General features: G+C 46.3%; 1 protein-coding gene across 3 annotated transcripts in view; it reads left to right on the forward strand.

The window, feature by feature from the left end:
* LOC147081147 (intraflagellar transport protein 122 homolog) overlaps positions 1-16,442 on the forward strand; it is a 45,629-nt gene that overhangs the window by 13,999 nt on the left and 15,188 nt on the right. For 2 of the 3 annotated variants that reach the window (XM_085980935.1, XM_085980934.1), the window contains exons 3-4: positions 3,831-3,959; positions 5,338-5,414. In XM_085980935.1, coding sequence (XP_085837061.1) covers positions 3,831-3,959; positions 5,338-5,414 — 206 coding nt within the window. Of the gene's footprint in view, positions 1-687; positions 866-3,830; positions 3,960-5,337; positions 5,415-16,442 lie in introns of all 3 variants that reach the window. The other variant, XM_085980936.1, reaches the window with a different exon arrangement.

Consider the following 16,442-nt stretch of genomic DNA (forward strand, 5'->3'; position numbering starts at 1 on the left):
TAGTTTTATAAATACTAATGTAGTGTCAGCTTGACTGAGTGATTGCTCACTTGCCACTGAGTCAAGGGCTTATGCTTCACTCCAGGACTTGAGCACATAGTCCAGGCTGATACTTCAGTGCAGTACTGAGGGAGTGTTCTTGGGAAGAATAATGGTTCCGTCAACACCCACAACAAAGAAACATTAAACCGAGGCCCCGTCCACCTATTCAGTGGACATAAAAAAATCTCATTGCACTATTCGAAGTAGGAGAGGGAAATTCTCTCTTTGTCCTGGCTAATATTTATCTCCTTGCTGTTTATGGAATCTTGCTGTGCACAATCTGGCTGCTGCACTTGCCTACAAAATAACAGTGGCTACACTGCAAAAGTAATTCATTGTTTGCAAGTGCTTTGGCACATCCTGAGGATGTGAAAGGTGCAATATAAATGCAAGTTCATTATTTTAAGTATCTTGTTTCTTTAGCCTGATTTATTGAAAATCTTTGTTGCTGTGAACACACATCACAAACTGTCTTCTTCCTCAAAATGGAAGTGTGTAGTGAAACATATAATCTTATCCTACGTATCCTCTATCAGCCAGAACTAAGCAGTTAACAGGATCACCACAGATTATAGTCTCTAATTCAGGTTACAGTGACATTGGGTTTTCCCTTTTATGCTTAAAGTGTGATTTTTTTTTTTCCAGTCCCATCATTTACAGAAAAATGAATCAAATCATAACATTGGCTGGTCTTACCGTTCTTAGTCACTTTATGCAAACTCTACACCTATAAGGAAAGGCTGAAATGAAGCGCTTCCCCAGTGTGAACATACATTTGGTTCTTCATTCCCATTTTACCCCCACACCATGACTTCAATCCAAGGTGATTATTCAAATGGTTACTTGTGTAATTGATCTGAAGTAATACAGACCCTCCCTCATTTTCAAGAAATAAATATTCAAACAGCTTAAAAAGTGAAACAACAAATCCATTTTTCTCCATTTCATTTCTATTAAACTCTTTTGTGCTTCCTTCATTTCTAGCAAAAGCAAGGACTTGATGGATCTCAAATCTCAACTGTTAGTTACTTTCAGTCTTAGGCTTCTTGTGTTATATTTATTATTTATATTATGTTCAATACAGAGGAGTATTTGAGCCATACAAAGTGCACTGAGATATTTTTGTAAGGCTTTTTATATCCTTTTGTTATTGTAAAATCCTGCAGAATCAGGAGCCCTTCGTGTAAATCACCTTGGGCTTATTACACATGGGTAAATCCTGTTAGTTGCCAGGATACAGATCTTCTAACGAGATAAGCAGATCTAGTATTGTTTTTAGCAGATCTGCTTTACCATTTGAAGAGTATGACATTATAAGTGTCTGGGATTTGTTCTGTGAATGCTTACAGGCAGCTCTTTAGTACATACATTTCAAAACATAATCCATATACTTAAAACACAAATTGGAGGGAGGGAAATCACTCTGCATTATAAAAAATCATATACATTCAGCATTTTACCCTCAGACTCAATCCGCTGCCAAGTGTTGTCTCAGCATGTGTCTGTGTTATGGAGTAACCTAGATTATACCATTTTTTTCTAACTCTTAAGTAAATGACATTGCTTCCTCTTCTTGCTGGAGATTTTTGTTATTACCTCTGTGAGCCACTTGCACTTTTTGCTTGAGCTTTATAACCTGAGGTTAAAGTTGGCCATCCAAAGAGGATATACATGGGGAGGGATGGAAAACAAACTAGCAAGTGAGCCAAATGTGCAGTCGCCAACTCCACATACACAAAAGTGTGTTATAAATGCAAGTTCTGTTGCCTTTCTTAATTGAGTTTCCACAGAGCCTTGGGAGGTACTGCCCAACCCATCATGCATGAATTGAGAGCACTGCTGAGGCTCAGATCATCGGCCTGAAACAGCCGATGTCACACGACAGCTACCATCACAGCAGTGTCAGATCCTGGCCTTGCACATGGTCTACATGCACATGAGTGGGGCCACTGGATAGGAACAGGAAGTGGGTTGTGGCATTTTCCCCTTCTTCAGGACCCCAAGGACATGGACGCCAATTATAGCAGCCCCTGAGAACTTTCTTTTCTTAGGATCATATGTTAACATGACCACTATCATGTATGATTTGATATGTATTAACAATGCACTTTGTAACACAACCCTATGATAAATTTGTGTAAAACATTGGTTAGGCCACTGTTAGAGTACTGTGTGCAGTTTTGGACACCCCATTATAAAAAGGACATTAAAGCCATAAAGAGCGTTCAATGTAGATTCCCCAAGATGATCTAAAGGATTAGAAACTATAGTTATGAGGAGACACTTGGAGATGCTGGGACTGTTTCTACTGGAGCAGAGATGGCTAAGAGGAAATTTAATAGAGGTTTTTAAGATTATGAAGAGTTTTCATAGTGTGCATAGGGAAAGACTATTTTCTCTGATTAGGGAGTCAGTGACGTGGGGTTATAAATTTAAAATTGTCAGTAAGAGAGTGAGGAGAGAGTTTGAGAAATGTATTTACACCAAGGATTGTTGTGGCATGGAATGCTTTGCTATGGGAAGTGGTTGAGGCAGAGACCATTTCATCTTTTAAGAGAAAATTGGACAAAAATTTGAAGTAGAGGAAGAAACAGTATTATGGGGAGAGAGTAGGGCATTGGGATTCATTTTGGATTGATACAGGGCTAGGAGAAGAGATTGGGACAGTGAGATTAGTTTTGGATTGACCTAGCAAATGCTGACCCAAACACGATTGGCCAAATGGACTCCTGTGCTGCAAACCTCTGTGGTTCTATAGGTAGAATTCCAAGGATAATCGATTATTTTATTAGCATAAATTTTGTCACTTAAGATGTATGGGAACTACAGGTAGCTCACAATTCTTAATTTAGGAGCTGTTGAGGGTCAGACTCTCAAAGGTGATTTTCCCTTTTCCCCTTCCTTCGGTCTCCCATGCCAAGCAGAAACGCCAGCCAAGATTGGAGGTCAGCTATATGACTCTCAAGCCACTGAAACTGAGCACTGGGTGTGTCCTGGCCCCCTCTTTCTCCTAAGATTCTGAGGCAAGACAGAGCAGTCTGTGTTGTTGGTGTTGACGGAACCATTATTCTTCTTGAGGTTGGATTTATTCTATCGCATCACCAAAAAAAGCACAGACCATGTCCCATATCTAATAGAGTAAAAATAGGAGGCGCTCCAGTGTTCATTGGGTAAATGTATTGCTTGATCTGGTACTAGGCCATGCAGTATCAGGGAAGATTGGACTCCTTTTATGTGTTTAGTTAGTCAAGTGACAGTAGAGCGCTACAATTGACCTTAGTGCGTTAAGGCTCAAGAGTGGGAAAATTGTCCAAGATGCCCACACCAGAAATGTATTCATTGACCCATGTTGAAAATGGAGATGTACAGTGTCTGGTGAACGCAGAATCAAAGTCAGCCATGATGGACCTCATGGCTGTCCAGAATTAGAAAGTAAGAATGACCATTAAATGAGATTCTAGAGCCCCGCTGGACAGAAGGGAAGGAAAAAGTTGGGAAGAGAGAGTAAGGATAGTTATAACAGTGCAGCTTGTCTTAAACTTCTTGATTCCAAAGGTCTATAATTAATAAAATATTCAGATTCAGATTTCACAGGACTTGACAAAATATTGTTTGAAAATGGAATAGAGAATTCATCATTATTTACTACAGTATTTACTCAGAGTTTCTCAAAAGGTTACTTTTCAGGTTCACATCTAAATTCAGAAACCCAGGGTTTTGATCAGATGAGCTATGCTGTAGGTTACCATGGGGCTTTCATCTCATGACCTCTCTTACTGTGTTTACAGAGGTGCTGCCACTTGTTCAGTTCTATTTGGAAGAAGGGATTACGGATGAGGAAGCGGTGGCCCTGATTGACCGCGAGGTGCCCAGGACAGAACTGAAAAAGGATATATGGCAGGAAAAGAACATTGGCGGTATCCATTTTATAGTATCGCCCTGTGTGAAGTGGGCAGCACGTTGGAGCACCAACACAGTGATGCCCAACCCCACCTGCTTACCAAGCTCTGTTATACTGCAGTGAGACAGTGCCAAGACTAGATGGGATAATGGGAGGGAAAGTCACCCCTGGGCCACACTTGACCATCTCGCAGGTGCTCTTTCAGTCAGAGCTGGGATCAGGTCGGTCATCGGTGTATGTTGCCCAGAGAGAGCAGAAGGGAAAATACAATAGAGAAAGAATAATTAGAGTATAATTATCTCATCAATTACTAGCCCTTGGGTTAATTTCTGTACTTTTGGAGTATTAAACAGCAGTGCTGCTAATAAGGAACGTCATTAGCAGCTGCCAGTGCGTGCTGTGCCTGCTGCTAGTGCAAATCTAACTCCCTGTCTCACCCAGATTAGTGACGCAAAAAAACTACAGGAAACTTTCTGGTATCCGGCACTGACGGGACCGAGCTGGTGCCGTACCATCAAAACTGCCGTAGAAACCAGCGCTAATGTTAAAACATACGGAGCTTTTGAGCTCCGTGTGAATCAACAAACCCTGTTGCTTAGCAACAGCTTCAAAACAGTCGGCCGCAGCTTAAACGCGTCTCTGTAGCTAAGCAACAGCTTCAGCTAGACCTTGCAGAGCCTGACTGGAGAAAAAAAAAGCAACGAGAAGTAAAAAAAACTTATAGGAAACAGCTCCTGAATTTTGCCGGTAGATAAAGCTTTCCGGACATTTAACCTCCGGTTAAACGAAAGTTTCCTGTATTAAGCCGCAGGCTGTTTGGTGCTCATTGAGTGCCTCACCAGCCCTAACAATTGAGGTAAAAGAAACTGTGGCCACTGACCCAGTGGAGGTTTTCGAGGTACTATGGCAGTTGCCAGCTGTAGGAAAGTGCATATCCATAGCCATGCTGTGGCTGTTGTCACGGAAGAAGTGCTGGCTTGTCTGCAGCTCACCTTGAGACTGGTAGATTACATCATGACCAAGACTCACCAGAGACCTTAACACCCACAAAAAAAATCCTGTTGTAGATTTTAGCTCCAACCCACAGAACCTCACATCCAACTAATTATTTTGGGGTGTGGATAGGCACAGCCGGTCTCACAAGCAGCGATTAATCAGAAGGTTGTGGGTTCAAACTCCACTCCAGAGACTTGAGCACATAATTCAGGCTGACACTTCAGTGCAGTACTGAGGGAGTGCTGCACTGTCGGAGATGCCATCTCCCGGATGAGACGTTAAACCATGTACAGGTGCTGTGACTGGTGCTCGGTTATGCTGTTGAACTAAATCACTTACTGTTATGAGCTTACTGTATTTTCCAATATGCTTTGGGCCATTTCTTTGACATTTTTTAGATGCACAGACTCTACAGCTTGATGACAGTGTGGCCAAGATTGAGGCAGACCCATTCACTGCAAAACTGAGCTTTGAGGTAACATTAAATTAACATACAGAAATGCAAATCACCATGAGTAGTTTGCATCCAACTTCACAGTAGAGGAAGCGGCCAAAATACCAGTGGTACAAGGGAAACTAAAAATAAATCAAGGGGAGGAACTTATGGATTTAATATAAGTTTTTTTTTAATGGTAATGGTGAAAGTAATGAGACTTAAGACAAATCTCCAAGACCTGATGATTTCACCCTAGGATATTAAAAGATGTAGATGAGGAAATTGCAGATGTGTAAGTCATTATCTTCCAAAGCTCTCTTGATTTGGAAATTGTGCTGTTGGATTGGAAAATTGCAACTATCACTCCATTATTTAAGACCGGAGGGAGAAACCTATCAGTCTGACATCAATTGTGGGGAAGTTACTAGAATCATTAGGGACAGAGTGACTGAGCACTTGGACAAATATGAGCTGATCAGAGAGGGCCAGCATAGATTTATGAAGGAAAGGTCATGTCTGACTAGTCCAGTTGAATTTTTTGAGGAGGTCACTAACGTGGATATGGAAATGTCTAAGGATGTTATTTATATGGACTTCCAGAAGGCATTTGATAAGGTTCCACACAAGAGATTATTAGTAAAAATGAAAGTGACAGAATTGGAGGTAACCTTGTAACATCGGTTGGTAGCAGACAGAGAGTAAGAATACATAGTTTGATTTGCGGGATGTGAGAAGTGGTGTTCCACAGGGAGCTGTTCAGGCGCATCAGCTTTTTACAATATTTATCAATGACTTGAATGAGGGAATAGAGAATTGTATTTCAAAGTTTTCAGAGATTAAGTTGGGAGGCACAGTAAGTACTGCAGATGGGAACAGGAAGTTACAGAGGGACATAGACAGATTAAGTGAGTGGGTAAAACTGGCAAATGGAGTTCAATGTGAGGAAGTGTAAGATTATCCAATTTGGATCCAATAAAGACAAATCAGATTATTTTCTAAATAGTGAAAAATTAGGAACTATGGAGGAGCAGAGAGATTTGGGTGTCCATTTACACAATTTACTAAAAGCTAGTGGACAGGTACAAAAAGCAATCAACAAGGCTAATGGAATGTTACCCTTTATCTCAAGATAAATATAAAGGGGAGGAAGTTGTGCTTCAGTTGTTCAGAGCCTTGGTCATACCATATCTGGAGTACTGTGTTCAGTTCTGGGCACCGCACCTCAGGAAGGCTGTATTGGCCTTGGATGGGGCACTGCGCAGATTCACCAGAATGATACTGTGGCTTAAAGGGTTAAATTATGAGGACAGGTTGCATAAACTTGGGTTGTATTCCCTTGAATATAGAAGATTGGGGAATGATCTAATTGACGTGTTTAAATGATAAAAGAATTTCAATACGGTAGATACAGACAAACTATTTCATCTGGTGGGGGAATCCAGAACAAGGTGGCATCATAAATTTAGAACCAGACCATTCAGGAATGAAATCGGGCAGCAGTGCTTCACACAAAAGGTAATAGAAATCTAGAACTCTTCCCCAAAAGCTTGTGGATGCTGAAGGTCAATTGAACCTTTCAAGACTGAGATTGATAGATTTTTATTAGGTAAGAATAGTGTGCCAGTGCAGCCTTCGGTCGCCTGAGGAAGAGTGTGTTTGAAGACCAGGACCTCAAACCCGGCACTAAGCTTATGTTCTACAGAGCAGCAGTGATACCCGCCCTGCTGTATGCCTCAGAGACATCTACCATGTACAGCAGGCACCTCAAAGCACTGGAGAGGTACCACCACGCTGCCTCCGCAAGATCCTGCAAATCCATTGGCAGGATAGGTGCACCAACGTCAGTGTTCTGGCTCAGGCCAACATCCTCAGCATCGAAGCTTTGACCACGCTCAATCAGCTCCGAAGGACGGGTCACATTGTCTGCATGCCCGATACGAGACTCCCAAAACAAGCGCTCTACTCGGAGCTCCGGCACAGCAAGAGAGCCCCAGGTGGGCAGAGGAAACGCTTCAAGGACACCCTCAAAGCCTCCTTGAAAAAGTGTAACATCCCCATCGACACCTGGGAATCCCTGGCCCAAGACCGTACAAAGTGGAGGAGAAGCATCCGGGAAGGCACCAAATACCTCAAGTCTCTTCGCCGGGAGCAAGCGGAAGCCAAGCGCAGGCAGCGCAAAGAGCGCACGTCAACCCAAACACCCCACCCAACCGCCCCTTCAATCACCATCTGCCCCACCTGTGACAGAGACTGTAGGTCCCGCATTGGACTCATCAGTCATCTGTGAACTCATTTTTTAATGTGGAAGCAAGTCATCCTCTGTTCCAAGGGACTGCCTAAAAAGAATATCAAGGGATATGGAGCAAAGGCGAGTAAATGGAGTTGATGTAAAGATCAGCCATAATCCGATTGAAAGGCAGAACAGGCTCAAGGGGTTGAATGATCTCCCCCGTTCCTATGAGATGTTGTACAAGGAGTGTTTTCTTGGACAGTACTTGACTCCCAACGCATTGAAACATCAAATGATGCAAGTTAAATTTACTGTGATTGACAGTGTGTCCATTTGACTGCATTTTCACCTCAACAACAACAACTTGTGTATACATATAGCACCGTTAATGTAGTAAAATGTCCCAAGGTGCTCCACAGGAGCGTTATCAAATAAAATTTGACACCGAGCCATAAAGGAGATATTAGGGCAGATGAAAGGGGTAGGTTTTAAGGAGCATCTTAAAGGAGGAAAGTGAGGCAGAGAGGTTTATGGAGCGAATTCCAGAGCTTAGGGCCTAGGCTGCTGAAGGCACGGCCGCCAATGGTGGAGCGATTATAATCAGGGATGCTCAAGAGACCAGAATTAGAGGAGTGCAGATATCTCAGAGGGTTGTAGGATTGGAGGAGATTACAGAGATAAGGAGAGGCAAGGCCATGGAGGGATTTGAAAACAAGGATGAGAATTTTTAAATTGAGCCATTAACCAGGAGCCAAGGTCATCGAGCACAGGGGTGATGGGTGAACAGGACTTGCTGCGAGTTAGGACAAGGGCAGCAGAGTTTTGGAGGACCTCAGGTTTACGGAGGGTAGAATGTGGGAGGCCATCCAGGACTGCGTTGGAAAAGTCAGGTCTAGAGATAACAAAGGCATGGGTGAGGGTTTCAGCAGCGGATGAGCTGAGGCAAGGGCGGAGATATTATGGAGGTCACAATAGGCGGTCTTAGTCATGGCACAGATATGTGGTCGGAAGCTCATTTCAGGGTCAGATATGACACCAAGGTTGCGAACAGTGTGGTTTAGCCTCAGACAGATTTTAGGGAGAGGGATGGTGTCGGTGGCTAGGGAACGGAGTTTGTGGCAGGGACCAAAGGCAATGGTTTCGGACTTCCCAATATTTAGTTGGTGAAAATTTCTGCTCATCCAGAACTGGATGTTGGACAAGCAGACTGACAATTAAGAGAACGTGGAGGGGTCAAGAGAAGTGGTGGTGAGGTAGAGCTGGGTGTCGTCTGAGGAAGTTTGGCCTGGTGGGCTAGGGGAAGGAAGGGAAGTGGCAGAGGCAGCTGAACAGATGATATCAATCTTAGAGACAAAGAAGTCCATGAGCTCCTCACACTTGTTGTTGGAGGTGAGGGTGGAGGAGACCGGAGAGAGGGATTTAAGAAGACGGTTAGCAGTAGAGAATAGAAACCGGGGTTTTTTCTTTGCATTCCAGAATGATTCTGGAATAGTGAGCAATTTTGGCAGACGAGAGCAGGACCCAACAATGCTTTATGTGGTCCAGCCAGATCTGGCGGTGAATGGCTAAACCAGTTGTCCGTCATATCCGTTCAAGTCTGCGTCCCTTGGACTTAAGGGAGCGAAGGTGAGGGCCGTACCAAGGGGAACAGCCAGGGTGAGAGAGAGTAATTGTTTTAATATGGACTAGAGCATCAAAAGTGGAGGTAAGGGTGTGGTTGAGCAGATCGGTAGCTGCAGAAATGTCGTAGTGAATGGAGGGCCAAAGGTTGGACAGTTGGTATTTCATATGTGCAGTTGTAAGAGAGTTGGGAGAGAGTTTTTTCCAGGGGCGGACACAGAAGGAAGTAGGGTTGGGGGGCGGGGGAGGAGGGGAATGTGGGTGCGAAGCGATACGATGAAGTGGTCAGAGATGGTCTTATCTGCAATTGACACAATGGGAGTAGCAAGGTCATGAGAGATGGCAAGGTCGAGGGGGTGGCCGTGAATATGGGTTAGGGAGTTTATATGGAGGGAGAGATTAAGGGAGGCTCGGAGGCTAGTGAAATCAGAAGAGAGAGCATGATGAATTGAGATAAAGGTTGAAATCACCGAGGATGAGAAGTCGCTCGTGCTGAGGGAGGAAAGCAGTGAAGATATCTCGGTACAGGAAACTCTTTGGTATCCAGCACCGACGGGACCGGGATGGTGCCGGTTGATAAAAAAAAAATCCGGATAACGGAGAGGTATATCTACCGAGGCTATTTTTAACAAACAAAAATTAAAAAATCAAGAAATGTGCAGTATAATTGGGTACTCACCTACAGAATGTTGTGTCAAATGGATGGTGGAAGATGCTTGATTAAGTACAGTAATGCCAGTTGAGGGTAATCCATAACTGTTTAATCACTTAACAGTAAAACAAAACTTATAAACGACTGTATACTGTAGTTTTCGGAGTGAGAAAAGTGCCGGTTAAACGAGAGTTTCCTGTGATAACATTTTCATGGTACTTGGGTGGGTGGTAGAGAATGAGAATTTTAAATGAGATGAGAGGGGTGGAATAAGATGAGATGCACAAAGGAGGAGAAAGTGCCAGAGGAGTAGGGGAGACAGAGCAAGGTATGATTTGGCAATGAGAGCCACACTGCCACCACGGCGGTCTGGGCGAGGCAAGTGGTTGAAGGTATAGCCAGGCGCGGCTGTTTCATTTAAGGGTAAGGTGTCATCACCCCTCAGCCAAGTTTCCGTTAGGGCCATGATAGCGATGCAATCATCCACGATAAGCTCATGGATGGCAAGGGCTTTGTTCGCAAGTGAACGGACATTCTGTAGGGAGATGCGGAGTGGGTCGGTGATGGGTGACCCACTGCCAGCGTCCACAGTGTCAGCGCTGGGAGGGGTGAGTTGGACGGGGAGGAGATTGGCAAGATTAGCCCCCCGCGGGCGCGCTGGACGGGAAAGTCGGCGAGTGAGTAGGATGGGACAGTTGGGATTGCTACTCGTGAGGAGGCAGCGATGAGTGCCAGGGTGGGCCTTTTGGAGGGTGCAAAGAGAGGCACAGAGGGAAGCTGTAGGCTTATCTAAGAGGGAGTCGAGCCTGGGACAGCGGCAGGAGAGTAGGAAGGTGGAAGAGTAACGAAGGATTGGGGTAGGGATTTGGGAGGGTAGCGTATCCGAGAAAGGAGAGATGAAAGGAGGGATGAAGACAGCGGTCAGGGAGGAATGGAGAGAAAAGAAAAAGGGGGGAGAAAAAGTGGAAATACAGGTAGACTATCCTTTATCCGAAAACCTCGGGACCAGCCGTGTTTCGGTTTTCGGAGAATTTCGGATTTCGGAAGGTGGGTCGGCGGGGGGTCGTGCGCACGACTCACGCTGACGCGCAGCGTAAGTCGTGCGCATGACCCCCCGCGGACCCCCGCCGGCGCCGACCTCCTCCCCCGCCGACCCCGACGACTTACGGTCGGGGTCGGCGGGGGTCCGCGGGGGTCGGGGTCGGCGGGGGGTTGTGCGCACGACTTACGCTGACGCTCAGCGTAAGTCGGCGGGGGTCGGGGTCGGGGCCGGCGGGGGGGTCGGGGCCGGCGGGGGTCCGCGGGGGTAAGGGCCGGCCGGGGGTCGGGGCCGGCGGGGGTCCGCAGGGGGGTCGGCGGGGGTCGGGGCCGGCGGGGGTCCACGGGGGTCGGGGCCCGCGGGGGGTCGTGCGCACGACTTACGCTGGACTTACGCTGAACAAAAAAACCTTCGGTTTTTAGAGGGTTTCGGTTTTCGGAAGTTCGGATAAAGGGTAGTCTACCTGTATAAGTAAATGGCTCGAATCCAGAGCGCCAGCCAAAGTGCGCACATGACGCAGGGAAAAGCTCAGGTTACATAAGCCTGATAATGTAGCAATTATAGGGATGCATATTTCCTGGTAGTAGCGGGAAATAGGTTGGGGTCCAGAGTCAAAGTCAGAGGTCCCATGGAGGGACAAAGGCGACGTAGGCAAGGTGGAGCCGGCACGGAACATCGACGAACCGCTGTCCAAATTCGGAGACAGATGTAGCAGGGGAGTGAAGTCTAGAAGCTATTTGAAGGATAGCGATGTCGCCAAGAGGCTGCATGTAGAATTGTGCCAAGTATTCCAGAGTAGGCTGAAATTATGTCTCGTAAAATGCCACCCAAACTTCAAATGGAGGCGTCAGACTCCTTGGAGCACCCTTCCTTCCACCTGCTGAGCCTTTTAGCCCGTCCCTAGGGTCTTTGTCAGTGGAATATTTCTGGGTGGAAAATTTTAATTTGCAAAATTTATTTGTCACTTTTTTTTTAATTGAAAAACTTTAAAGAAATTAGAAAATGTCCTCCCTTCACAAAAGAAAATACCATTTTATGTTCCTGTTTGTAAGAGAAATGCCGCTGTGGGGGGTGGTACTTGGAAGGGGCTGCAGCTTTAACCTCTCCCCACGCTGCTGAGTGGCTGATCATTGCTGAGTAGAGAGGGGAGTTTCTGCTGGAGAATTAACCCTGGACATCTCCTGTACCTTCTTACAACTTCTTACAACAGTTTAGAGCTGCATCTGTGGCGGCCTGAGAGCAAACCAGCTGCAGTCAATGCATGGCTAGGAGAGCCAAAGAGATGGGGAATAAAACAGAGATATTCATTGCTGCTCAAACACTGGAAATCGCCTACCAGCACAAGTTACCCGAACAGTTGGGTTGAATGATGTGTGTACACTATATGGCTAGTGACTTGTCACTGGCCAGAAATAAGGAACTGGCAGAGGCATTAAACAAATACTTTGTATCTGTCTTCACAGTAGAGGATACACAAAAGCATACTAGAAATAGTGGAGCGCCAAGGGTCTAATGAGAGTGAGGAACTTAAAACTTAAAGTAATTACTATTAGTAAAGAAAAAATATTGGAGAAATTAATGGGGCTTGTTGTATGAACGCATTCAAGCATAGAACCAGGCAGACAGGCTTCTAACTACGATGTTCTCTTTATTGGTAAAATGGCTGACTGCTGCGTTCCCGGGTAATTCCCATAATGCAATGCACATTGCATTATCGTATTTACTGGTGTTAAACTCGCACATTACATTACCGTATTGACTGGTGTCAAACTCGCAATCAATACACGACATCCCCCTTTTCCTTGGAAACAAATAGTTGCTTACAATAACACTGCATAACTTATTTGGTTTATAAACTTTTTACAAACTTGTGTCTTACCACACAACTAAATAATTCCCAGGTTTAAACATTTAACATCACCCATGCAGTTCTCGCACAGTTTATGTTGTGACATAATCAGACAGTCTTTGGGGTTTTCTTTTAACCCTTTGAGGTCTGGCTGTATTGGGTATGTCTGACATGTTGGTGTCAGTGGGTATTGCCTGTGTCACAGTGGTATGTGTGTCAGGGTCTACTATACTGTCCTCAGTCCCTTGTGTTTCCTCCTGCTCATGGAGTGTCTCCTTTGGTCCATTGGTTCTGTATTACTTCACAAACGTAGTGCTTCTCGAGTAGCGTGCTCCTTCTGGAGATTCCACTACTACTTGACTCCCTGTTTTACTCAAAACTTTGTGCGGTGTGGCACTAAAAGGAGTGGTGAACTTGTCCACTTTGTCCTGCCGTACCAGCACCGTGTCGCCAACTTCCACCTCTGAGTATTGTGTTCTCCGCTGTTCATCTGCGTACAGTTTGGACTTGCCTTTTTGTTCTGCGTCCCGGTCACGTACTTCCATGTCTGCGCGCGACTCTGTGATGTCTGGCAGCTTTCCCCTCATTTTCCGTTTAAAGAGCAGCTCTGCTGGGCTCTTTCCTGTCGTGGCATGGTCAATGCTCCTGTACACAGTCACATATTTTCTAAGTTCACGTTTCCAATCTAGTCCTTCTGACTGAGCAATTCTGATTCTCTTCATCAGCGATGCATTCTGGCGCTCGACTTCTCCGTTAGCCTGAGCCCATTTTGCTGTCGTTTTCAGGTGTTTGATCCCGTTGTTTTCTCAGTATTCTTTGAATAATTCAGATCTGAATTGGGGACCATTATCAGATTTGCAGGTGATTGGCAAACCATGACGGCTGAAGATTGACTCTAAACTATCAATAACCTCCTCTGTTGTTGTGGAGGTCATGATGTCGTATTCATAGTAGCAACTATAATAATCAACTACCACAAGAATGGAGTGGTTGGATGGCAAGGGTCCCAGTAAGTCTATAGCTACATCCTGCCAGGGGCCCTCCGGTAATGGTGTTGGTCTCAACGGTTCAGGTGGGTCTGACAGCCGTGGCACGCTTTACAGTGTTTTTCAGCTGCCTTGTCCATGCCAGGCCACCAAACCTTGGTTCTGAGATGTTGCTTTGTTCCAACTATTCCCAAGTGTCCTTCATGTGCTAACACCAGGGCTCGTGCGTGTAACACTGTGGGTAGCACGATGCGTGTTCCCCGAAGAACTAGGTACCCCACTACGCACAGCTCGTTTGCAATTGCTGCATAAGCTTTACAGTTCTCAAAATGTCCGTTTGTGATTGCCTTCCGTACCTCAATCAGCTCTGGGTCGGTAGCAGAGGCTTCCTCCACCTCTCTAGTAGTGCGTGCTTTTGGTGTGGCACTCACAGCTACAAATCTCACGTATTCATCTGAGCCATGAGAATGTCTCTCCTGTTTTGCTGTCTCCCCCAGCAATCGTGACAGTGGTTGTTTTGCTTGCCTGGAATGTGTATCACCTTAAAATCGTACAGCTGTAATCCAAGTACCCATCTCTCTAAAATAACAACAGAAAATGCTGGAAAAACTCAGCAAGTCAGGCAACATCCGTGGAGAGAAATTTGAGTTGACGTTTCGGGTTTGACCCTTCTTCAAAACTGGAGAGAAAAGGAACTAGATCGAAGGCAGGGCTGCGATCGGACAAAAGAATTAAAGAACCAAAAGAAGTAAAAGAGATTAGAAGCTAGACGAGATGGTAATAGGCTGTGATTAGGTGTAAAGTGTACTGGCAGGGCAAAAGATAGCTGCCAGGTGTGAGAGAGAAACAAAAGGAAAGGGGGGGGGGGAAAGGAAAGGAGTGGAAAAATATAAGTGAAAATGAAATAGGGGCCGAGGTTATGATCTGAAATTGTTGAACTCGATATTGAGACCGGAAGGCTGCAGACTGCCTAATCGGAAGATGAGGTGCTGTTCCTCGAGTTTACGTTGAGCTTCCGTGGAACAATACAAGAGGCCAAGGACGGTGAGGTCCGAGTGGGAATGGAGCGGTGAATTGAAATGACAGGCGACCGGAAGCTCGGGGTCACCCTTACGGACTGAACGGAGGTGTTCCGCAAAGCGGTCACCCAATCTGCGTTTGGTCTCCCCAATGTAGAGGAGACCGCATCGTGAGCAGCGAATACAGTATACTAGATTGCGAGAAGTACAAGTAAATCGCTGTTTCACCTGGAAGGGGTGTTTGGGGCCCTGGACAGTGGGGAGGGGGGAGGTATAGGGGCAGGTGTTACATCTCCTCCGCTTGCACGGGAAGGTGCCAGGCGAAGGGGAAGGGCTGTTTGGGGTGATAGAGGAGTGGACTAGGGTGTCTCGGAGAGAGCGGTCCCTGCGGAATGCTGAAAGGGGAGGGGAGGGGAAGATACGTTTGGTGGTGGGATCACTTTGGAGGTAGCGGAAATGCCGGAGGATGATCCGTTGAATGTGGAGGCTGGTGGGGTGAAAGGTGAGGACAAGGGGAACCCTATCGTGGTTCCGGGAGGGAGGGGCAGGGGTGAGGGCAGAGGTGCGGGAGATAGAACTGACACGGTCGAGGGCAGTGTCAACCACGGTAGAGGGGAATCCTCGGTTGCGGAAAAAGGAAGACATGTCTGAAGCACTGGTGTGGAAGGTGGCATCGTCGGAGCAGATACGGCGGAGGCGGAGAAACTGGGAGAATGGAATAGAGTCCTTACAGGAAGCGGGGTGGGAGGAAGTGTAGTCCAGGTAGCTGTGGGAGTCAGTGGGCTTGTAGTAAATATTGGTTGATAACCTATCCCCAGAGATGGAGATGGAGAAGTCGAGGAAGGGAAGAGTCAGAGATGGACCATGTGAAGGTGAGGGAAGGGTGGAAATTGGAGGCAAAGTGAATGAAATTGTCAAGTTCGGGGCGAGAGCAGGAAACGGCACCGATACAGTCATCAATGTATCGGAAAAAGAGGTGAGGGAGGGGACCCGAGTAGGACTGGGCTATGTGGAACAATCTTTGTTCCAGTCCTACTCGGGTCCCCTCCCTCACCTCTTTTTCCGATACATTGATGACTGTATCGGTGCCGTTTCCTGCTCTCGCCCCGAACTTGACAATTTCATTCACTTTGCCTCCAATTTCCACCCTTCCCTCACCTTCACATGGTCCATCTCTGACTCTTCCCTTCCTCGACTTCTCCATCTCCATCTCTGGGGATAGGTTATCAACCAATATTTACTACAAGCCCACTGACTCCCACAGCTACCTGGACTACACTTCCTCCCACCCCGCTTCCTGTAAGGACTCTATTCCATTCTCCCAGTTTCTCCGCCTCCGCCGTATCTGCTCCGACGATGCCACCTTCCACACCAGTGCTTCAGACATGTCTTCCTTTTTCCGCAACCGAGGATTCCCCTCTACCGTGGTTGACACTGCCCTCGACCGTGTCAGTTCTATCTCCCGCACCTCTGCCCTCACCCCTGCCCCTCCCTCCCGGAACCACGATAGGGTTCCCCTTGTCCTCACCTTTCACCCCACCAGCCTCCACATTCAACGGATCATCCTCCGGCATTTCCGCTACCTCCAAAGTGATCCCACCACCAAACGTATCTTCCCCTCCCCTCCCCTTTCAGCATTCCGCAGGGACCGCTCTCTCCGAGACACCCTAGT

This window comes from Somniosus microcephalus, unplaced genomic scaffold (assembly GCF_052327205.1).
Source record: "Somniosus microcephalus isolate GS21.2 unplaced genomic scaffold, FLI_Smic_1.0 scaffold755, whole genome shotgun sequence".
Taxonomy (NCBI): domain Eukaryota; kingdom Metazoa; phylum Chordata; class Chondrichthyes; order Squaliformes; family Somniosidae; genus Somniosus; species Somniosus microcephalus.